The sequence below is a fragment of the Paramisgurnus dabryanus genome, chromosome 6 (assembly GCF_030506205.2).
Source record: "Paramisgurnus dabryanus chromosome 6, PD_genome_1.1, whole genome shotgun sequence".
Lineage (NCBI taxonomy): Eukaryota > Metazoa > Chordata > Actinopteri > Cypriniformes > Cobitidae > Paramisgurnus > Paramisgurnus dabryanus.
This window is the reverse complement of record NC_133342.1, coordinates 7,567,528-7,593,507: the sequence shown is the minus strand read 5'-3', so window position 1 is coordinate 7,593,507 and position 25,980 is coordinate 7,567,528. Positions and strand designations below refer to the sequence as shown.

General features: G+C 36.6%; 1 protein-coding gene across 2 annotated transcripts in view; it reads left to right on the top strand.

Moving 5' to 3' along the window:
- Positions 1-25,445, top strand: part of LOC135744330 (CUGBP Elav-like family member 5) — a 241,801-nt gene extending 216,356 nt beyond the window's left edge. Inside the window, exons 9-14 of one of the 2 annotated variants that reach the window (XR_010530725.2) lie at positions 5,860-6,069; positions 9,314-9,403; positions 10,172-10,315; positions 13,392-13,563; positions 16,963-18,077; positions 18,163-25,445. Coding sequence is in view for 1 of the 2 variants with exons in the window: in XM_065262359.2 (XP_065118431.1) it covers positions 5,860-6,069; positions 9,314-9,403; positions 10,172-10,315; positions 13,392-13,519 (572 nt within the window). In the remaining variant the exon portion in view is untranslated. Of the gene's footprint in view, positions 1-5,859; positions 6,070-9,313; positions 9,404-10,171; positions 10,316-13,391; positions 13,564-16,962 lie in introns of both variants that reach the window. The other variant, XM_065262359.2, reaches the window with a different exon arrangement.
- Positions 25,446-25,980: the final 535 nt, after the last annotated feature.

Sequence of the window (25,980 nt, the reverse complement as noted above, 5' to 3'; positions counted from 1 at the left end):
CTGTCCCACACACGCAGTCACTTAAACACAGTATACATATATAGATTTTTGCTTCCGTAAAGAGTAAATATTTGGCTACATTAAATGCGAACACACTCATTATCTGTTTAGTTAGTGGTACCGATGCTGTAAATACTCAGGAGCTTGTGTGACATGCCCTACTTGAATTGCAAAATTCCACTGGATTCATTCAAGGAGATTTTTCCCAACGTCAGGAGAACCCTTTGAACAGTAACTGGTCAGTTTTACATGAACATTTCTACATTTGGCAAAGTGACTTTGCCTATACAAAGAGACTTATAGTGCACTGTGAATGCGAATTGAGCTTCATTAGGCAGGATGTTGTTTAATACTAAAGGAGCTACTGTATGGGTACTGTATAACTTATTTCCCCTGAAGTCTACTTTAGATGTTAATCAAGGTTTATTGCAACGACAAAAGTCGTAATTATTTTTCTTATCCATTTCCCGCCCTCAGAATCGTAGACTCAGCCTGTTTTTACTCTACCTTTATTGTATTTTCAATGGGTAAATTATCTCTTTTATGACTGAGTGACCTTTTACATGTGAAATCAGTAAGACATATTTACTAATATTTCATATTCTTTTACAGATTAGATTTTTTTATAAAGCATGCATTATATTACGACACTCGAACATATCTCCCGGTTTCACAGACAAGGTTTAAGGCTAGTCCTAGATAAAAAACACATGTTTGAGCTGTCTCAACTGAACATAATTTGCACTGACAGATCCAAAAATATGCCAGTGCCATTGATTTGTCTCAAGACAGATAACAGTGACGTCTTTTTTCTAAGGTATGAAAGATTCTTTTTTGAAAGAGTTAGATTTTTGGACTTTATTTTTTAACTCTGACTATAGTTTGTGTTGTAGGATACTCCCTGTGTTGTATTTAGGAGTTCATTAATTGTTGTTCAGGAGCAGGTTTTAACACCACATCTAGAGTTAAATGTAGAGAAGTGCCCGTGACACAACCCTGGTTCAGAAGCACTTTGTCACTAGATTTTGCGACTTTCACGCCACTATGGTGACTTTTTTTCCAAAGAGCAACTAGCAAAAAATTTAGCGACTTTTCCTGGCATTGTTGGAGACTTTTAGAGACTCAATGTTAATCCCATTGAATCAATATCAGGTTTGCACCCTCCATTAATATTGACAAAAATATTGAAATTTCAACAAATTATGGTGATCAGTGTTTGCTTTAGTTAAGCCCTTGACTCTTGACTTTCACCAAGTTAAACTTTTCTTTTCTTTTTTCAATGTTTGTATGTGTTTAAGTAGAAGCACATGTGCATTAGAAAAAATATATTTCAAAGTTAAGTTGAAATTGGTTGCTTTTTATGAAGACGTCAAGACATGATAAAATTAAGCTGCTTTACATAATTAGGTTTATCCTTTTGTGACTGCTTTAATTGTTCTGGTTTGTAAATCCATTGACCCAGCATGCATTGCAGCATGAAGCTTTCGTTTGTTGGATTAGGGTTAGTTACATTTGAACTCTAAACAAGTGTTAAGGTTAAACTCCAAGAGCAGAGTTATCGTCACGCATGTACATTCAGATAAAGTTGATTTTAGTAAGTTTTTTCCAGCTAGGGAGTTTATTTAAAAAAAACAGAATTTGCTGTGTTGTCTGTGAAACCAGGTCTAAATTTGTTGATTTATGAACAGGGCCTACCAGACTACACTGCAAAAAATGACTTCTTAGTGTTTTTGTCTTGTTTTCAGTAAAATATCTAAAAATTCTTAAATTAAGATGTATTTTCTTGATGAGCAAAATGACCTAGGAAAAAAGGTCTAGTTTTTAAACAAAAAATATAAACTTTAAGTAAATTAGTGCTTAAAACAAGCAAAAAAAAAAAAAAAATCTGCCAATGGAATAAGACATTTTTTCTTGAAATAAGTTTACTTTTTTCATAAACACTAAATTCAAGAAACATTTTCTTGTTTTAAGCACAAATTCGCTTAAATTTGATATATTTTGTTTAAAAACTAGACTTATTTTCTTAGGTCATTTTGCTCATCAAGAAAATACATCTTAATTTAAGAATTTTTAGATTTTTTCCTGAAAAAAAGATTAAAAATACTAAGTAAGAAAGTCATTTTTGCAGTGGAAAATGCATGTTTGAGCTGCCTTAATTTAAAAACATCTTGCACTGACATATCTAAACAAATCAGTGTCATTGTTTTTTCACAAGATGCACACCAGTATTGATCTTTGTTTGTTTGTAAAAACTACCTAAATGTATACCTATAAAAGGCCTAGTTCTGATTAGTTTACACCCTGTCCAGGAAACTGCCCCAAAAGGTTTTAGTTCTAAAAGTTATGTCTAGGCTAATGTTCCTACATCAAACCCTTTTTAAAAAAAATTCAAACTTTTCATTATTTGACCTTTTACATTTTTGTTTGGTTGTGTAATTCTTTAGTAGTCTTTTTTTGTCAAATCAACATATATTTTTATGTTAATTTAACTTAAAAAATTAACTTAAACAATTTCAATTTGTTTTTATAAGTTATGTCAACTTTTCACAGGTCAAAACTTAAAATATTAGGTTGAATTGACTTAAAAAAAAGGTGTTTTAAATTCATTCTGCATTTTTTACAGTGTATGTATAGAGTATTAGTAGTACTATATATATATCCCTATAATGGATTTGTATATTTTTGCTCTTCAGCAGTCCACATTTCAATAACAGAGGGAATTCAGATTAAACCTCTGTCAGGTGTTTGGACCTTGAGAGCTGCTCCAATTTCAAGCTACTAAAACCTCCACATAAGCTATTACGACTGACTCACCGTCACGCTTATTTTTCTCTGTGCACTCTGTGCTATAAATGCACTTGTGTTTTCGCACTTTACTTTTCACAGTCTTGCAGAAACATCCAGCTGCTTTTATATGGCCCGTGCTGATCATTATGTGGTCCAGGGTTTAGTTAGTCAGGTGGTTTACACCTACATTTACATTTATTAATTTTGCAGACGCTTTTATCCAGTACGTATGAGAGGGCATTTAATAAACTATGTTTACAAGAATGAAAAGAGTTGTACCTAGGGAAAAATGAACAACATACTGTAATACATAGAGAAATTTGGGACCTTGTCTGTAAAATCCAGGGTGAAGTCTCATAATCTGCTGTAATCCAATTTTGATTTCAATCTCTGACATGACCGAAAAATAACAAGGTTATATTTTTACAAAATGTTCATTACATTATGTAAGATGGTTTTTATTTATAAAACAGTAAATCACAAATATATGACTTAAGGTGTGTTTTTACAGGCAGAGTTACACATATGTGCTAATGGTTCATGTGGAAATTTCTCTTCATCATGGACAAGCTTTATTTATTCAATTGCAGCGTGTGTATGTTTGTGTAAGGATGTGCTAGACGTGTGTCTTTAAGGACTTGTTGACAAATGTCAGTTGCATTTAGAGTAAAGAGCATTAAACCTTCGAAGAACAAGACTGAAGGAATATTTTCAGTTTGAAGTCTGTGGACAGCATCTGCGCCATTGATTATCTCAGTGTGTAATGGCAAACATCAAGCATGTTTATGGTAATTCACTTACAATTGAAGCTAACTGCAGCAGGCAAGCAGACTGAATGGTTTAAAGTCAGAAATGCAAAGCTGTGGGAGATTTTTCTAGTTAGATTGACTTCTGCTTGAGCTTCATGCGAGGAACCAACATTTGCACAAATTTCTATAAATAGTTTTTTGACTTTCTTTTTTGTTTAATTTTGTTTATTGTTTTCTCATAGTTTTTCCTATTTTCTTACCATTGTCGCTTGGGGTTGGGGTTAGAATCACTTTCTGTTACATTTTTAGACATCCTAACCAAAAACCCCAATTCTAACCCAAACTCCAGGTGAGAATAGTTTTAAAAGTGGAAGAAAGACCAATACATAAAAGTACGTCCTAACCCAAACCCCAAATCTAACCCCAAAGACAATCATTTAAAAATAGAAAAAAAACAATGAGAAAACAATACATAAATTGACATGAAAAGAAAGTCATGCCACGGACACGAAAATCTATTTATAGAAATTTGTGCGAGTGACATGAAAAAAACTCATGCTCAAGGCACGGAAAAAGCTGAATTTCGTGCCATGGACATGAAAAACTTTATCAAATTTTGCGTGACTATAACACAACCTTCAGTGAGATCATGTTGTTTTATTCAAAGGTTCTTTATTATAAGTTTACAAAATGATAAGTTATTATAGACGGTTTAAGCAGTAACAACATAAACAAGCGGCTTTCGGGGTCAACCGTAACTTCCGGTAAACTCCGCTAAGAATAAAAAACGACAAAGTACTTTAAACATAGTTTATTACAAGCAAATTAAACAACACGTAGATTACCTAAGAAACCAAAACATTTGTTATTTTCGACGAGGTAGTTGTTTAATAGTTCAGTTTAGCAACTTGTCAGACCATAAAAAAAGGAAACCGGAATCGCGTCACTGCACGTGCATCCGATGAAACCATCCATTTCTTTCTTAACCTTTTTATCCTGCATTTTTACAAATAATCTTTTGTGCAACAGGAATGTTCTGTCGATGTTAAGGTTCGTTATGAAATGACAATGAGCATTTAAGGAACCTTTAATTTTATGAGTACATAATTCCTGTGGATGCAGTTTGCTCCGTGGAAACGTGCATTACTTCCTCGTATTCCTGCACAAATGTCAAGCAAAAGAATTCCTGTTTGTAAAACTATAAAGATGTTACGGTAACACTTCAGTATGGGGAACACTGTATTCACTATTAACTACAGGTAGATTTAGGCTTTTGTTTATTTACTGCTTATTAATATTTAGGTATTAATAAGGTAGCTGTTTTAACCCTTTAACTGCCGCTGCCCTTTTTGAATGGGGGAGTGAAAAGGTGATGTACACTTTCAAATTAAAGATCACCTATTGTCCGATTCACCTTTTTAAATTTCCGTTAGTGTGTAAGTGTGTATTAGTACATGTTCACCATATGCAAAAGGTATAAACCCCAAAGTAAACAATGACGCGAGTTATCATCTTCAACGTAAATCTCTTTTTTTTTCACTACAATAAGCACACAGATTGTAGGCAACAGTTTACTTCCTGGGTTTGGTGATGTAGACGAGATCGACATTATCATAACTCCTCCCGCTTCTGACTCACAGCCTGCTTTGTGCCACTACATGTTCAGGAACCATAATTTACAAATGTCTCCAAAGTTTATAACAACAATGGAAAACGTTAAAACATCTCTTTTAAAATCCACAAATTTAAAACGTCTTTTAAAGACTGTATGACGTGAAGCTTGCATACTTTAAAAAAATTTATTAAGCATATTGTCACTGATGTACACATGACAGCTTCCTTCTTCGATAAGACATCTTTGTTGATCCAGAAGATCACAACCATATTTGCTTGTGCGTTTAATCATGTGTCATTCAACCAATAAGGTGCAGACTTTGAATCTGCTAAAATATTTCCAGTCAGGTGTGCTGTGTGCATCAGACATTCGGCCAACAATTCGTGGGCTTGAGACTAGTAATACAGTATGCAAGCTAATAGGCAATTTGGTAAAAGTGTGAATAGGTCCCCATACTAAAGTGTTACCAATCTTTGGATTCGCCCTATAGGCATTATATGTACTAAATCAATATTAACTGTCAGCACATTTTGACATGGAATGATTTCCAGCATGTTAAATCAATGTTGGAAATTGAGCTGAAACAGCATCATGTCATCAGTAGTGACAATTAAAAGTACAGTCATTTAAAGTTGTGAAGTTCACTTTCAACACAACTCAGCCTTTCAGTGCTGGTCTAAGATCAATCATTTGTCTTTGTCACCGCAGGTTTGAGCTCTCCGCCAGCGAATCTGGCCTCCTCTGCCGTGCCAAGCATCGTGACGCCCATTGTTAATGGCTTTAGTGGAATTCCTCACCAGCCCAATGGTCACCCAGTAGAAGCCGTGTACACCAACGGCCTGCCTGCATACTCCACCCAGAGCCCTACGGCCGCAGATACGCTCCAGCAGGCCTTCACAGGCGTCCAGCAATACACAGGTACGCACTTTATTACTATGAGGTTTGCTCTTTTATAGATCAAGAGAATGTCAATATGATTTAAAGAGAAAACTGAAAAGTAGGGGAGAACGCTTTTTGGTTTTGGCTCAAGCATTTAAAAAAAATTTGAGTTTGATTAATTATATTTTTACACAAGCAACACGCACATCTCTGCTACAAATGAACATTTGGGGCCCTATCTTGCACCCAGCGCAATTGACTTTGTCAGTGACGCATGTATCATTTGTATTTTGCACCGGCGCACAGCGATTTTTTTCCTCCACAGATGCACGTCGGCAAACTAGGGAATGAACTTGCGCTCCCTGGGCAGTTCAGCGCAAAAAAGGAGGCGTGTTGCAGCGCAAACCATCTCTGATGCTATTTTGCAGTTTCAAAAAACAATTGCGCCACTGACCAAAAAAAACTAGTCTAAAGTCAGTTGCGCGTTGTTCATTATGCTATTTTAAGGGCACATGCTTGACCATAATGTATAGCGTGCACAATGCGCAGACACTTTGCTTATCTAATCTACACAGATTCAACAGTTATTTTTGCAAATCATAAATTGTTACAATAAAAAATATTAACACATGAGATAAGGGGAATCATAGTGGTGAGCATTGTGGTGATAGTTTTTATTTATTGTGTGGCTGCGTTAAAAAATTCTCATGCAAAAAACGATTAAAATATTTTCATAAGAAACCTTAATGTATATGAACTTGGTTTGTAAGTGTTCTTTGGGGTTGGACCTTGCTTGCGTTTCTTGGGTCCGATTTCAAAGCCCCCCAAACCCTTTCAGCGGTGAGGGTGGACGCAGCGATCTCCTCTGCTGGCGTCAGGTCATGTGTAGAGGCAGATCCACCTCCCGTTACACGGCCTGCCCGATTTATGCTGGCAAGCTTGGGATTCCCCCGATCCTGACATCATTGTAGCGCTTGGCGCAATGATGGGGATGCCAGCTGATGAGATAATTGTGGCTATTTCCTCTCACGTCTGTTTAACCGACGCTGATTTGGGCGGGTTTCTCCTAAACAACTTCTCTGTCTTTGACTGCTCTTACAAGAACGTCGGTCTCCTCGGCTGTGAACCGCTCCTGGCGTGCGCCTGGTAAATCCGTCAAAAAAATTGCAACCCGCCATGGAACTTGCGCCCTTGCGTTTAAAGGGAATGTTGGATAGCGTTCTGATTGGTTTATTTGACGTTATGCCCAAACCACACCTATGAATAATGAACCTACTTCAGACCAACCCCGTATTGATTTGCGCCTGGCGCAAGAGTTATTTCTCACGCCGGGAAAATAGCAACAGCGCCCAAGATCCGCCCACAAAGTCACTTGCGCATTGCACTTCACACTTGCGTTTCAGATCGTTAAAATAGGGCCCTTGAAGTTTGTTTCTATTACTTACCATTCTTGGACAATTACACCAAACGTTTCAGAAGTGCAAACGTTACAACTTACCCCATGTGGGGTTAATTGTAACAGGCAGGGGGTTAGTTGTAACACTTGCTAAAAATTAAGTTTGTAGGCAAATATTTCAATACTATTTTGTCTATATACTTGAAGTGGATATTGTTTATATATCTGCCTATAATAGACAGGTATCCACACTGAATTCATTCATCCAGACCTTTTCTAACAATAGTTCAATTATAAATGGATACAAATGTCTAAATATGTGAGAAAAAGCAGCACAATTATAAAAAAAATGTATATGTGACCTGATGAAATTCAAATTCTGAGATAATGAGCATCAAAGTCTGATTTTAGCCATTCACTTCATTATGATTTCAATCTTTGATGTGACCTTATTCAATTATTATTAAAGATATAAACAAAAATAAATTTGACACACAATTTTTTATAAGACAGGCACATTTATTTTGTTGGCATCCTGCAATCATTCGTGTGTAGCCGATTTAAAACAACGGCAATAATTACTTTAACGTTAGCGGTTTTTATATATCGTAAGTGCTGAGGGGTTAAAACAGCGTTACAATTAACCTCGCCGGGTGAAAATATTTTCAAGCCTACCAAAAATGTTGCTAAGAGCTGCAGACATATTTCAAAACGATGCTATGTTTTAGTCAACAAGACACTGATTTTATGACATAGCATTGGATTTGGTATCTTAACACACCCAACTTAGAAACCGAAAAAAACATATGATGAAAACCGTCTTTTGGCAGCGTAAAATAAATACAGGAAAAACAAAACGTTCAACCCTGTGCAACAATGTAAACGGTCTGTGTTACAATTAACCCCGCGTTAGTTTGTGCCCCATGCACCCCTACCCCAAGCCATCGGAGATACATATGACCATCTTCTTTCAGATGAACACAATCGAAGTTAGATTAGAAAATGTCCTGGGTCTTTCAAGCTTTAAAATTGTACAGTAGTAAACAGCACAGAATAAGGGGATAATGCCCCTGCCAGTAAAAACAGTAAACAAAACACTGTATTGCAATAATGAACATTACAGCTGTCTGTAAAATCAGAAATATTAAAAAATCTTATATGACAAATGTCTGGATTCATTACATTAACAACATGTTGGAGATTGTCATTACAGTTGTCACTAACATAACATTCATTGTTGCATTGCAAAAAATCATAATATATCATATATAAAAATAGACTTTGGGGCGGTTTATCCGAACTAGTCCTAGATTAAAATAAATGTAAGAGCTGTCCAAACTGAAAACAACTTGCACTGACATATCTTAAAATACATCAGTGCCCTTTATTTTGCCTCAAAATGCACACAAGTGATGTTTTTAGTACGGCATGTTTGTTGAAAAATTGTATATTTTATAATTAAACTAAGGCCTAGTCCTGGCTTAAGGTAATCTCTGTCCAGGAAACCACTTCTTTATGTTTATTACTTCAAAATTTGTGGCTTTTGATTTTGGAGGAGTTTATGAAAGGCACCTAAAACCCACATACGTGTAACTTGCGTTTCTCCGACGTCTGTCCTCCGAGAATGTTATTTCTGGTAGGTGACTTTGCCGTGATTGAAACCTCAGGTTGTATTTGAATTTCTGGATATTACAGCGATCATACGGACGCCTGGAGATCTGTCATTTTAAATCAGTTTGATATACGATGAATGCGCTTTCAGATTTCATTGCATTGTGATCCTGTCATATTTCATTAGCATATAAAGGTCAACTGTCATCTTGTCCTTATTCTCTATTCTCTCTCTCTCTCTCTCTTTCTCTCTCTCTCTCTCTCTCTCATCTGCAGCCATATATCCTGCCACAACGCTGAGCTCTATAGGTCAAACTCTGCCACAGCCCGCCCAGATCATCCAACAGCAACAACAGCAACGAGAAGGTGAACTCACACTCTTAATATCTCCCATTAAACTTCTTTTATTTAAGTTTCAGTAATTCAGTAATTATGCAGCATTGATATGAAATATTACAATGGTGGTTCGTTTGACGTGGCACAGAACGCAGTGGTCCCCGAAAAAATATAAATGAAAACTATGGAGCAGTCTACAAAACAAAGTTTTTTGTTTAGTAAGAATGTCCCACCAGTAGATAAAGCTTATAAGATACAGTATATAGTGCCTAGGGGCAACTCCAATGTTGACCAAATATAAAGATCATCAGACATTCAAGAAACTATGATAAATTGTGCATGCATCAGAATCTTGTTCAATGGAAATCTTTAGGTTTTGCATAGGCGCTTGTTAAACTGTAGGAATGTGCAGTACCTGAAACAACCTCGAATAAAGCTTATGTTATGGTACAGTTGATTTAGAAAATTGTTGGTCAGAAATAATTAGTTTATTTGTGATTTTAGAACGCGATTTTAGAGATATTTGCCTTTTCCCATTCAAGTAGATTGCATGACTGAAATAAAGTCGCAAACATGGCCGCCTAGTGGTGCAACTTCCTTAAAGGGGCAATGTTCTCACTAACAGAAATATCATGATAACCAAATTGCGAGGGCATTATGCTGATCCTCACTAGATAAAAATGCAAAATAATCTTCATTTTAGGATTAGGGTTAGGAATTGAAAATACCATTTGCCAGTTATAAAAGCAATAAAAGTCTATAAAATGACCTCACTAATATACTCGATGTGTATTGCAGGTCCTGAAGGCTGTAACCTCTTCATCTATCACCTGCCGCAAGAGTTTGGCGATAATGAACTGATGCAGATGTTTCTTCCATTCGGCTCCGTCATCTCTTCAAAAGTGTTCATGGACCGAGCGACCAATCAGAGCAAGTGTTTCGGTCAGACACACCTCTCCACAGATGCACTTACATAGACACAGAGTCTGTTTATCAAGTACCTATGATATATTTATATGGATCTTTACTTTATACATTTTATCGGGTCAGATGGTAACTAACCAATTTTATTTATCAGCATAATCAATTTTTGATGTTTATTATGCAGTCGGTGCTGGGTGAATTTTAATTTCGGACCCTGTGTGCGATGCATTCGATAATACACCAGAGCCCTTGTGTGTTTGTATTATGGTTTAATGAAGGTTTATTGGACCTCTTATTCACCCCAAAAGCCCTTGACTGTCTGCACTGCCATATTTATATTCATTCACTGCACAGCTCGGGAACACAATTGCTTTTGCAGAAATCACATTGTATGCGTCTCTCTCTCTTCGCCATTAGTCTAATTTGATTCAGACATGGCGGTGTGAACGGTTACCTTAGGGATTTCATGTCTGGGTCCTTCCACGTGAATTCGAAATGAGTAACTTTGACTGACACCTTTGGACTTTAGGGGCCTAATGTGGTCATACTGCAGGGATTGGTGTGCACAAAACATTCACACCTAAACACCACACTAAACTTATTATTACGGTGCTTCTGCAGTAATCTATGGGGTAAAGTGAGCTGCCTTCAAGCTTAGACCTTTAAGCGTAACATTTTATGACCCCATGTTCTCTTCAGGGCTCGCTAGATGATGTGAAGTAAAGCTGGGCAGTGTGATGCTCTGGTTTTACTCGGGTAGATATATTTGCCGGGTAGGACTTCTTTGCAATATTTATACGAGCAGTGGAGAGGCATGGAGAAATGTGAAAATGTCGAGCTGTGTCTTGAACAGAAGAAGGGGAAGCCAAACAACTTTGCAAGCGTTAAAGAAGAATTGAATTACTCATTATCACAATCAGGATTTAGAGTATCAGTTTTATCATTTTCGTTTTACTGTTTAAAGTAAATGTATGGTGAAGATACTGAGATCACATGGTGTTTTATTTGTCACTGTTAAAGCAACACTATGTAGTTTCCATGTAAAAATGACTTACAGCTCCCCCATGTGGTTGAAAAACGCAACAGTGTCTGGTATCAGACACTCTTCTGCAGGCAGGGGGAGGGGCGGGGCTGTGTTTCCTACCCTCCACCGCCACTTTCAGAGTGTGCTTGTAGCAACTAGGAGGCTGCTCAGGTTGCAGCAACAGTACAATTTGTCCAGTTAAAAGTTGTTCTGTCACTGAAATAATTTTAGAGACATTATTTAAAGGTAAAAAAACTACATAGTGTTGCTTTAAATGCACAGTAGATGCATACCAATCGAAGGCTGCGTCCTCCGTAGGCCGTATCTGAAAGCCAATGACGTCACTGCGAAGAAGGCTGTCCCAATTCGGAGGCTCAGCAGAAAGCCTTCAGATGTGGCCTCTAAATGCGTCCTTCGTTTCCCTTGAAATAAAAGATCTATCAGATGGATCCTTCACAGCATTGGCTATCCCAAGATTCAGTGCGTGTAGTTAAATAAAAGTGTCTATTTAGCAAATTTAAGGTCCTTGTCACTGTTTAGGTATTATCCACTTCATAGACTTCTCTCTGAAGAAGCAAATAGGAAAGTGATTTAAACTGCAGTTCATCGACTGGCCACTAGAGGCGGGCTCCAAAAGGGAGTTAATTCCCATAGACCTCCGTGTTAAAATGCCAAACTTTACAGCAGAAATAAATGTTTAAAAAAGGTTACAAACTGGTACAAAAAGTTTTTTGGTTTATATAGCTAATTTTGCCGTTTATAACAACTTAAAGTTCTGCATAATTAAGGGCGTGGTCACTTGAGTGACGGGTGAACTGCCACTGCCGTCCCCAGCCACCTCAGCTTCCCCCACATGCCGCCTCCTTACCAATTTTTGGTTATCCCTGAGTGATGTGCGGTGACACGCTGCCAAGTGGCGACAGCAGGCAACGCCTACTATTGGCTTCAAAAAAGCTCTTCGCAAACCTATGGGTGACATCACGGATATTACGTCCATATATATTACATTCTATGGACTTCCGCTGCATCCTTCGAAGACCGAATCGCGCCTTCAAAGCCTGCACCCTTCGTAGGATCCAGCCTTCAAATTGGGATGCACCCACAATGTCATTTTCGCAGAGGTCACAAAACACTGTTGCTGCGTTCCAGGCAGGTTTTTGAGCCCGTAAATTACGACTTCAAACCACGACTCACAACTTTGTTCACAACTACCTGGGCGCAAGGAATTTACGTCAACTTAACATGTGCATGCGGCGATATACTTTCACGATATACTTATTGTTTTAGATACATAATCGTGTGTATTATTTACTATAATTATTATTTTATTATTAATTTGCTGCAACGTTATTGTCCTAAAGTGTATTCCCACCGTGTACCACTTGCAGAAACCCTGCATCTGTGGGGGCCGCCATTGTTGTTTTGTACGGTTTCGCAGGCTATGTGACGTCAGAGCTCGGAACTGGGAGAACATCGATCTAGTACGAGTTCACGGGTGGGAAGTCACGGGTTTGACTGCCATTCCAGTGCACTTTTACGGGTAGAAGGTTGGAAAAACACGGGTTACAGGTTGCCTGGAATGTGGCATAATAAAGGGGTAGCTTGATGATGAGGTGAAAGAGCTTTGAATGATGGGAGATGTAGTCTTTCCTCCACTGCAGATGAAAATCAGTCCGACGGGACACACAAACAATGTTCATGATGACGTACTGTTATGTTATAACATGAGCCAAAAGAGTAGCTTGGTAAAAAAAATAGCAACATGGTGAAGATCGATCAAAGTATGATATCGAAACATCCCAAGATTTTCGGACTCAGATTGGTCTGCGCAGTGCTGCATGAAGTCAAAAACACATACCTGATTTCTACAGCAGTAAAAGAGGAAACCAAGTCACATTTTCTTTTTTTTTTATATAAAGGGAAATCATAAATGAATATAGCATATTACCGCCATCTGCTGTAAAATCAGCCTTTTAGATGAAAAAGAGACTGAAGGGCATGTAACTGACTTTCTCAACTTTCTCTGTGTAGCAGTATCATTATGGTTCATTTAATCTTTTATCTCTGCAGGGTTTGTGAGCTTTGATAATCCTGCCAGTGCTCAAACTGCCATCCAGGCCATGAACGGTTTTCAGATCGGCATGAAGCGTTTGAAAGTGCAGCTTAAGCGACCGAAGGACGCCAGCCGTCCATACTGACCAGAACCGGAGCGGCACTTGTGCACTTGTCACACATTAGAGAGGTAAGTCACTTAAAAGCTATTCTTCACTTTTTACGAGACACATTACACACCCATATTGGTTCCTTATTATTCATTACCCGGTATCAGACAATTTTTTACCTACAGTATACGTGACCCTGGACCACAAAACCTTAAAGGGACACTCCCCTTTTTTTGAAAATATGCTCTTTTTGCAGCTCTTCTAGATTCAAACACTTGATTTCTTACCGTTTTGGAACATTAGGCCAATCTCCGTGTCTGGTGGTCATAATTCATTGAATCTGATTAGACCATTAGCATCACACAAAAAAATGACCAAAAAGTTTTAATATTTTTCCTATTTAAAACTTGACACTTCTGTAGTTACATCGTGTACTAAGACTGACAGAAAATTAAAAGTTGTGATTTTCTAGGCAGATATGGCTAGGAAATATACTCTCATTCTGGCGTAATAATCAAGGACTTGGTAACTTTTAATAGTGGGGGACTCTTTCGGGGACTCTTTGGTCATTTTTGTGCGTGATGCTAATGGTCTAATCGGATTCAATATATTATGATAAGCTATGCTAAAAGTGGTACCGCCAGACCCAGAGATCGGCTTAATGGATTCCAAAACGGCAAAAATTATGTGTTTAACTATAGGGGGGCTGGAAAATTTGCCTATTTTCAAAAAAAAGAGTGTCTCTTTAGGGTCAAATTTTTCAAATGTATACATCATCTGAATAAATAAGTTGGTATTTTTTGGGATAGGACAATATTTGGGTGTGATGCAACTATTTGAAAATCTGGAATCTGTGGGTGCGAAAAAATCAAAGCCTTTAAAGGTGTCCAAATTAAGTCCTTACCGACACTTATTAATATAAAGTAAGGGATAATATATAGACAGTTTCAACAGTAACAACATAAACAAACGGATTTCATGGAACAAATGTAACTTCCGGTAAACTCTTGATAACAAGCAAAATAAAAAACAAGTAGATTACCTTAGTATATATATATATATATATATATATATATATATATATATATATATATATATATATATATATCATAGCTAAGCGTATCAAAAATGACACTGAGATAATGTTGTATAAAATGTGAACTATATAATGTTTACATTGTTCACTACAAATCGGCTGCCAAACCTCCGTCACATAGCGGTGATCCTTGATCGCCGTCTTCCCTCGTCTTTAGGAAACCAAAACATTTGTTACTTTGATGAGGAATTCGTTCCAGAGTTAATTTCAGCCACTAGTCGGACCATTAAACAGACAGAAACCGGAAGTTAAGTTTAGCTTAGATGCGTAAACATGGCAATGCATGTTCGTCCAATGAAACTGTCTATTGGGAGCCAGTTGTTATCACAGAAATATGCCCCAACAGTGTGATCAGGACATGACACGAAGTGGAGGGCTTAATTTATGATAACAACCAGCTGCCTGTACATTATCCTGCTTATTATATGGCTATTTCCCTTAAGTAAGGTAAAAAACATTAAATATTGATTTGAAATATTTTATTTGCTCATTTTTAACCACACACACATATATATATATATATATATATATATATATATATATATATATATATATATATATATATATATATATATATATATATTATTTAAAGGGATAGTTCGGCCAAAAATGATATTAAACCCATGATTTACTCACGCGCAAGCTGTCCGAGTTGCATATGTCCATCGTTTTTCAGACAAACACATTTTCGGATATTTTAGAAAATGTTTTAGATCTTTCAGTTGATTAAATGTAATGTTACGGGGTCCACCCATAGTCCTCGACCTTCAAGTACCAAAAAAGTGCGTCCATCCTTCAAAAATAAATCCAAACGGCTCCAGGGTGATAAACAAAGGTCTTCTGTGGGTAATCCGCGCGGTGTTGTTGTAGAAATATCCATATTTAAAACTTTAATAATGTAAATAAATACCCTCCGGTAGCGCCGCCATCTTAGACTCCTCTGTATTCAGGAGAGAGTATTAGCGTAGTGTACGCACTTTTCTTAGTGACGTATGACAAATTCGGAGGGTGGGGGCACAGAGCAGCAGCAGAGTAGCCTCTGAAGGCAGCGTAAGCTCTCATCCTGAATGCGGACGCGACTAAGATGGCGGCGCTACCTTTGTTTATCATCCTGGAGCCGTTTGGATTTAATTTGTGAAGGATGGGCGCACTTTTTTTGGACTTGAAGGTTGTGGACTATGGGTGGACCCCGTAACATTACATTTAATCAACTGAAAGATCTAAAACATTTTCTAAAATATCCGAAAATGTGTTTGTCTGAAAAACGATAGACATATGCAACTCGGACAGCTTGGGGTGAGTAAATCATGGGATTAATTATATTTTTTTCCGAACTATCCCTTTAACATAATAAAATATCCGCAATGAAAATTTAAAACTGTTTATTTTAAGATGAGATGACGTTAACGAACACCCTATTTGGTTTAATCATTAGTAAATATAATGTCATATATGTTATTAAAAGACATTTATATTAAATTTTTGTGTAATATTAAACTGTACCTACTCAAAATGATTTGCAGCATCTGGTTTACCATGTCTATTAGTTTTAAGCGGTTGTATCTAGGAATATGTTGCGACTGGCCAATCAGAATCAAGCATTTCAACAAGCCGTGTAATAATGATAAATACATTTTTTATATATTTTTACGGTAAGAAATAAACAAAATATCTTCATGAAACATGACCTTTACTTGATACTTTGGCATAAAAAAATAATAATTTTGACCCATGCAATGTATTGTTGTCTACCGCTACAAATATACCCGTGCTACTTATGACTTACTATTGTGATCCAGGGTATTAGTATAAAAGTAGACAATATTAAAGTTTATTTTTTAAAAACCTAACTACGCAACATAGAAAGTATTAGATGTCACTTAAAAATATTTTCCAAAAAGTATGCAAAAATCTAGACTGAAGCTGTATTGCATAAAACAGCATTTTTATCAATAAGAGTTTTGGCAGAACTATAATTTTAGCCTTTATATAGCCATTATATATGCAATTATCGCTATCGGGCGGAATTTCTGCACACAGTAGGCACTTCCCATATATTCAGCGTAAAAGGTGAAAACTTCTGCAGATATAGCAAGTCTTGCAAACACTGAACTGTTTTCTTGAAGTGGAGTGGGTGATGAAATCTTTCAGCGCACCTGCATCATGTCAACTTCTCAGTGCCTCCATCATGTTTAATGTGATGTCAAAAGCTCGGGCCTGTGGCTCCGCTCGAGTTTAGCTTCACACGCCGCTTGCTGTGACTGATGCCTCCTGGTTTGACATCCAGATATCAAGCTGTCAGCATGTAGCAGAGCTTTTCCCCCATGTGTCTGTCTCCCGAGTCGAGCTCTGACATTTCTCTCTCTCTCTCTTTTTTCGGCAGGTTTTGAACAGTTGTAGTCTTGATGTTTTGACGGATGGAAACTTTTCTTGAAAAACCAACACACGAAAAAAGACTTAAATAAAAAAACAACAACACCAAACACACAACCAAGCGTACGGAGTGAGAAATCAAGCGCACGAGGGAGTACGGGAGAAACATATCGCATTTAACTTAAGCACGTTTTCACGACGATGAAAGAACGGCGTAACGGGGGACGACGACGACGGCGGCGTGGGAGGAAATGAGGACAAAACAAACAAACAAACTGAAACTTTTTTCTTTCTCTCTTTGGAAAAACAATACATACCGAACACTTTGGAAGAACGGTGCATGGCCGCAACTTGTAGAGTTCACAAAAGCAAACGACTGACTTAGAAGCAAAAGAAGAATTCATGCACATATCAAAAGACGATCTTCTAATGGAAACCGTCAGTCACTGCTTTTACTTCTGCGGAATAATGAGGGTTTAATGTTGAAGATCCAAGGTAAACCGTCATTTGGACGGATAGCGTTCTCTCTTTCTCTCTCTTTCTCTCTCTATATATATATATTTATTCCCTCTCTCTTGCAGAGCTTGTGTATATGACACTGGCGCAGAATAATGAACTCTCTCTCACCCGTAGGGACCTGAGGACCAAATCTTTTTATTCGATGTCGGTATCGTAACGATGTACAATATTACCACACTGATTGATTATCTTACACTGCATACATGCTATTCATATAATATGCCAATTAAGAGTTAGACACAATTACTTCAGGGTGTATAATGTAGGTTTACGGGGTACGTTTTATTGAAAAACTTAGTTTCCAGGTTACTGGAGCAAAATGGATATTGATAGATTACGTTTAGTGGGGTATTTTAGACTATTGTTATAAATTACAAAGTGTTGATACCGAATTGTTATGGGCACATTCTGAATTGCTGTTCATCGTCAAGTCTCATTTCAGAAAGTTGGAAATTTTTACAAAGAAAAGGGCCATTGCGGTATCATTTCATTCATGCACCACTTAGAAAAAAATACGAGAGCCACTAGTTTGTCATTTTTGCCAAACAACAGCTATTGAGCTTTGCCGTTTCTCAAGGAAATGTCACTCCTGTGCACCACCGAAACGTCTTTGAGTGGCCATTTTAAAGATCGTGGCTGTAATCTTTGGATTTACAGTGTGACAACTTTTTAATCTTAGCTTTTCAAGTAGTTCACTATGTTACTTTTATATATTTTCTTGCATTGTGACACATATTTAGCTTGCTTACTTCTTCTTCTAAGTTATGTTTTCGGGGCTTTTTTTAGACAGAATAGTTGGTGTTGGGTGGAAATAGGCAAGCGGCAGAGCAGGATCGGCAAAGGACCTCAGAGACGGGAATCAAATTCGGGGTGCCGGGCGCACGCTGGTGCTAATCTAGCTTGCCTACTTCTAATGCTATACATTTTGTGTAGTGTCCAACCATATTGTTGTTCAAAAATTTGCTAAATATGTACCCCGGCTGTCCTTGGGGCAATACCCTTTAAAAAGTTCCTATTTGTACCATTAGGTATACATACTGTATACATTTGGTACCATTATGTACCTTTGACTTACTAATGTGACCCGTGCCGGCAAAATGAGTCGAAATAAGCAAAAGTCAGCAAAAGTCAATTTTGAGAAAAATCAAGTTGAAGATTTTTGAGGTTCAGAAGCAAAATCACCAAATCCATACCTTAAAATCACTGGTAAACTAATAGATTTAACACACACACAGTCAAAAACAATACAATAGGAAAAATATATTAAACTTTTTTCTTTCTTTTTTTGTTTGATTGAAATTGAGACAGATAAATTTGTAAAACTGTAATTTTGTGTAGGTGTGTATATATCAGGGTCGAGTGCTTGCGCATCTGTCCATGCATTGGATCTGTCAGTCAGTGCGAGGACGATTGTTTTCATGTCTTATCTCTCTTAATAACTCTTTAAACATCAAGCAAGTCCTGCACTTTATTTTCTAATTGCTGAGTGTTTTAAAACTGAAGCCAAAATGTCACGCGTATGTGTATGGGCACGCATCTTTGAATAGGTTAAGCATTTGGGACGGTACACCTCTCAGAAAACGTATAAATAAAATTGATGTTTATCGACTATTTAGCGCATTGAGATCGCTAGACAAGAACTTTATGCACTTATTTTAAAAAAAGACACAAATCAACATTTATACTTTCTTGTGTCTCTATCTCAAAATGACACGGTGCGCATTCTAACTTATTTTGCCAGCACGAGTCACATTTAAACTCTTTAGCTGTCTTTTTTTAAAGGGTACTGCCCTGGTGGCAGCTGGGGTACATATTTTGACAATTTTTTCCATGTTTTGAGACACAGACGTTTCCCAATATACCTGAAGATTCTATTAAAAAAGGCCACGAAAACACATTGCGGTGATGCATCTGAGCTTGACGTTTCTATTGAGAATGGGCTGTTTAGACAGAATTCAGGAAACCTTTAATTTAGATGCAGCCTACAATCGTGCCATAGTGAAACATGAAGCTTTGAAATTGTTTCAGTGACTATGCTGTTTGCCAGAAGAGCCTTCTAGAGCATTTCTATTAGACAAATCAGACCACATGACAGCGTAACACAGCACACGGAGAAATCGAGTCTCGGTACACGCCTGTAACCTTGAGACACGTTTGATAAAGTAGTTCTCCTCTATTCATGCTTTATTCAGGTATTTCATGTAGTAGGTTCACTTAAATGAACTTTGTATTTGCTCATAGTTACACTGTATTGTGCATGCCTATGTATACGTAGTACTTATGTAGAGCCGGGGCCACAGGTTTGGCCTGAATGACCAAGGAAAATGGCAGTAGTCTTGGACAGAAACGTTCGGTGGTGGAAGCGTATGTAAACAAACCAGCGGACCGTCAGCAGCACATGCGATGCATTTAAAGTCAACATGCAATCTTTATAGACCCTCTTTACGTTTTTAAACATTGTTTCTGGTACATGATTCACCGATGCACGTTATTCCAAAGAAAAACATTGTTGTAATCTTTCATAAGCATGTAAATGCCCCTCATTCGAAACAGACGAAATATGTTTTTCCTCGCTGATGTCCCAGCTAACAGAGAATTGTTCTAAAAACGTTCCTTGACGTTTTCAATGTTCCCAAAAAACGTTATGCCAACATAAAAAGATAACATTAGAGAAATGTTAGATTCAATCAATTTCAAACATTATGACAATTTCATGTTTTAATGTTCACAGAATGTTTAAAACAACTGTTTGCTTTGTGTTTTATACACACAGTTAATGCAACCAGGGAAAAACTAGCAACACAATGTCAAGGGTCAAGAGTCCAACTAAAACAGTCATGTGATTGTACAGTTCATATGTCTGTAAATTTGACAAAACTAATATAAACAAAATATAAAAGAGTCAAGCTGAAACAAACACTGATCACCATAATGGTGACTTTAAATGAAACACATCATCAACATCTAAGCCTATTGAGTGAATTGTGTTTTCTACAGCAATATTTTAACAAAACATTTAGAAATAATGGTTTATAAGTTTTAAAATAATAAAATGCAGTGTTTCTCTATCATTTACATATCAAGCAAAATAGTCAATATAGTTTTAAACATTGTGTAATGTTTGAAAATGATGGAACGTAAAATTTTTCTAACATTCAGACAACCAAGAAACATTCTTAAAACATAAAAAACTTGACACTTTTTATGTTGCCATAACGTTTTTTGGAAACGTTCAAGGAAAGTTCTTAGAACTTTTCTCTGTTAGCTGGGGTTTAATGCTAAAATACATCAGACTGCCGAAGAGGTTGAGTTTCATGTTGACTTTACGTCGTGCTTAGTTGTTTTGATCTACTGAACCTGTTAAACTTTTTCGGACCAAACGGTAGCCTGCAGAATTTCGCAGTCCCCACGCACAGCTTACCGTGACCAATGAACCGAACAAATAGTGCCATGTGCCAGAACAGCACAGGGATTTTAAGGGGAATTCACTCTCTGTTCTTTCTACAACAAACATTTGATGAGGAAATGGGAAACGTGGCTGCTTGTCCAAGCATTTATATCAGCGGATGCTTGTCCTGCCTAAAGTAGATGGGATTGGACAGAACATTTCTCCCCCACACACTTAATATTTATGAGACAAAGTGGATTTTGAAATCTTTACAGTTCTAATAAAGTACATCATATAATATTAAGGAAGAGCAGAGTCAAGTTTGCTGGACAGCTCGTCTGTATTAATGTGATGATGTGCCAACATAAAACTTCAACTTATTGTTAAAAGGTTTTCTCCTTATAATGAGATTCTTGTGAAACATCAAATTTGACTTTGATGTTTAAAGAAGTTTTGCATAGTGGAAATTAACATTATGTAGAGAATCATGTCAAGCATTCAGCTTTCTCCCAAATTCTCATAATTGTAATAGAAATTAATAAAAAAATCGCAATTTTGGGGTAAAATATAACATTATTTTCGTGAAATTTAACCAGTGATGTAGACATAGAAGTCTATACATATTTACATATCTATTTCTCTCTTAAACTGTAACTTAAAATCAATGCATTAATACAAATATACAGCCGTTGAAAAAAATAAGAGACCACAAAGATTATTTTTAGTTTTTCTAGATATATTTATGTGCTTAAGTAAAGGGATAATTTTTGTTTTATTCAGTCAACTAATTACAACATTTGTGCCATTCTTCCTAATAAAAATAATGTTTTATTTGCATTTATTTACTAAAAATATTGAAATGGGAAAAATGGTCAAAATAACAAAAAAGATGCAATGTTTTCAGATCTTGAATACTACAAAAAATAAATCTTTTTTCACAAATTTGTTAATGTTTTATGAAGTTTATTTAACTTGAGTTAGTATCTATCCCAGTTAAAGAGGTGGGAATACTCTGGTTTCGGGCTAAAATTTCAACCTCGGAGCCTTCCCCTCGGACAGCATGCCAAATATGCGTTATCCAATTTCCTATTGATTACATGTTAATGCGAACTCGTGAAACGTGTATTTTAGGAACAATTCAAAAAAACATTTTGGTTTGAATAACACTGATTTTTATTACATCTTTCATGGGTTTTGGCATGCGCTAAGTCTTTGCTATTGGTTGACTATATATCACTCCTGAGGTTTGCTTTTGTTAAAATGTAACAGACACTGGACTGAAATGGTCAAAATAGAAATGATGATTAAAGGCAAAACTGGAGTGGTCTAGATTTTTTTCTGTGGCTGTATGTTTCGCTCTTAAATATAAAAAAGTGATGTCATAATACAACCTTCTTGGGTACCTATGGTGTCATCCTCAAACCTTTAAATATGTTCCTGTGCTCTCATAGAAGAACCTTTACAAGATCTTATGATGTCATAGAGTAACCATCTAGATACTGGTGCTTTAAAAGCACAGGAAGTCTCAGCTTTCTTTTTAATGCATGATACGCAGAACTGATTTACTTAGCTGAAGAATCTATAATGTAAATTTTTTTATCTCTACAGAACGATATTACTCACTCAAGAACAAAAATAGTTTTTTTGTAATAAATAGTCTATAAACCTTAAAAAAATATATTTTAGGAGTGTAATTTTAATCTGAAAATGAATCTCTAATGTGAGACTTAATCCATCATGGTTTCCGCAGAGCTGTATTTCGAAATGTTTTAATTCTCCAAAAGTCGTAAAAGTCATATTAACATTGATTTTTACTGTACAATTCATCATTAATGCAGTAAGAAAAATGAAAGCCAGCGAGGCAAATACCAGGACCACAAACATTCCCGTTATCAATCTTTAGATGTCTTTATTTTGCACCTTATATTCAGTATACACCTGTACATAAAATGATCATATTCCCAATTATGTCAGACTTGTGTTGCAATTCCAGATTCCACATTTAGTCATGACCAAACTTGTTATCTGACTGTTAAACCGTTCAAATTGATGACTAGCATGGATAGTGACTAGAGATGCACTGATATATATCGACCTATAACCGGTATCAACTTTTTTTTTTTTTTGCAGTTTGGACGCTTTGAGCAAACGAAAAATAAAAAGCAAAACTACCGTTATTAATGTCATTCAAAGTAATCAAATATTAGTATTGGCACAAAGTTTGTATCGGTGCATCTCTAACTGTGCACCAGCTGCGGTAAAGGCGGCAAAAACGCACTATTCGCGTGTAGTTGGACGCTTGAACATTGAGTTCACTGAAAAAAGGTGTGCGTGAAATTCTAGTCATCCGAGACATTCACCCAAAAATGTGCAACATGGGAGGGGCTTCTGCGACTCTGCTCGCTCCCTGTAATCACGTGACTACTAAAGCAAACCCCTTATTGGTTAACGTAGCGCGAATATCTGCCAAAGTTCTGATTTTTCAATTTGCGCGTTTCCCGCGGAAATTCTCAATTCGTGCGGAACGCACTATTTGCGCGTACCACGCCGCAGGATGCCTATAAAAGTGACATCATCATTCTGAGACAGGTTATCATCAGTATGTTTGGAATAGCATACTACTGTACCATACTGCTTTTACTAATTTGTATGATACTGTCACAGTATGCACATTTTCTGTATGCACGGATGACCTTCACGTACTGCCAACGATATCGCATTCAACAGATCGCGACTTAAAATGCAACATTATGAGGTCATATCACATCAGACTAGCATACTGCTGTTTCCAACGTTTGTTGTTACATACTGCATATTATTCACGCACGTTTTAATGAAGTTAGGTGGTAAACGGTGCGCTAGCATTTCATACAGAACGTGTCCCATAACAACAGAGAACATTCCTAGCCGCGCGGCAGCTGTACCAGGCACATGTGATTTTTTTAAACCTGTGGTTAAAACTAACATACATGCTGTACTAACACGAAGGTTCACGTTCTATTTCAATTTTATTCTATTTATTGCCAAATAAAAAAATAGAAAAATAGTTCCTATTTCATAGCTTGCCCTGCCTATAGTTAATAATTCACTCTTTGTGCATGCTAACTGCTAGTACGTAGAGACACTTTTTTAGTAGAAAGGCATAGAAAACATAAAAATGCATTCTTTTTATTTTCAACCGATACCTTCAAAGGTAAAGGTCGAAGCTGCAAGGATACCAAGGCACTAGCGGAGGTTTCGGTTATAGTTCGAGTCGTGCCATTGCAGTAAAGCTATCATGAAAACATGCACATGCTCTTCAGATTTTGGGCTATTTCGGGAGTATGTTTTACAAACTGTGTTTTTTATTCATATGATGTTACTACCTGAACTAAGCCATGTTATCTTCTTCTTTCATACTCCTTCATACTGCCACAGTACTCTGCTAGAGCAAAGCTGCATACAGTATCAAAACATACAAACCTCAAGCTTTCTATTTCAAGCCTCACTCCATGTTTGCTTTGGTTTTGTCATTTTTGATGTCATTATTTGTCGCAACACTCAGAATGTTTTGTACAGAAGAAATGCGTTGACATGGGGATTTAGGATGTTAGAGATTATTATACCAGTATGATATTCCTGCGAATGGTTCGACTCTTTATATATGTCAAAGTAGTGGATGCAATGGAATGCACTTGAAAATGAATTATATAAAATGTGTCTTCTGTATTTGATGGGATTATTGATAGCACAGAAACCTTCTTTTCAGGTACAATGGGTTTGGTTAGAGTCACACAAAAGCTCCCGGTTATTTTCTGTCCAGTAGTACCGATTCGGGATCAGCTCTATTCATTTAGAAAAAGGTCCTAAAGTGTATACCTTTCAGGTACCAATATGCACCTTTTAGGTACCTTTTCTGAGAGTGTATTCAGCCGATCCATACAGGCATGAGACCAACACAAAACTCGGTGTGAAAGGACAGAAATCAACATAGATGGAGCTGTGGGTTGGGTTTGCTATGAACGATTGTGTTATAATGTAGGGTTTCTTAGCACAAAACAGATTTAGAAACTAAATAATGAATCTATGTTTAAATCTTATGGAGGGAATTGTAGGACCTACGAACTCTGTATGGTGCCCATAACATCTGTACGATGAGTTGAAGTCCTTGGATAGAAAAAACCTTCCTTTATCTTTTAATTTTGAAGAAAAACAGACCATTATCTTTCCTCCTGAACTTGCTGCTTTGACAATTAAATATGTAAAAGGTTTGAATTGTTGTGTTTTATTTATTGTTTCGGTCATTAATTTATTTTCGTAATTTGATTCGAATTTGATCGTTTGCATTTGTTTATTTATTTATATATTTATGTATGAACTTTTAAGTTGATCATTACTGACATAATATGTATAAATGATGCTTATTGGGGCTTTTTTCTGTCTTTATTCTTTTTTCAATTTTACAATAAAAATCATAAATGCTCACTAGCCTCTTTGATGCACAAACATTGTTTACTGCTGGGGGAATAAATTGTGAAATCTCTATAACAGTTTTGTTGTTACAAGCCACTGGCTTGGCAAAAGTGCTGATATTTAATATAAACAGATATTCAAATGAATAAAGGTTTAAATAAGGACTTTTGTTTTTTTTTGGATGCTATATCACTTGAGGTACAGTATACAATATTAAAAATCTTTTACAGAAATGGTAAAGCCAGTTAAAGTCAGTTGTTTCTAAACACATTATAAATTTATTTCTTAAAGACATTTCAAACCCTAATGGTACATTCACACATGATGGGGGTAAGGGTACATTGAGACGGGACAAAAGTGTTAACGCTTGACGGAAGGCTTGTCTGAAGCGCAGTGTTGGGGGTAACGCATTACAAGTAACGTGCATTACGTAATAATATTACTTTTCTGAAGTGACGAGTAAAGTAACGCATTACTTTTTAAATGTACACATTAATATTTGAGTTACTTTTTCAAAAAAGTTGGTTTTAGTTTAATTAATTCGATTAAAGAAAATTATGCACTGAATTAAACTAAACGTAGTCACATTATGCACTCTATGCGAACACGGCTGTGTGGGAATAGTTTGAGTCAGAAACTGAGATGGCAGGCCAGAGCTCGACATTTTTG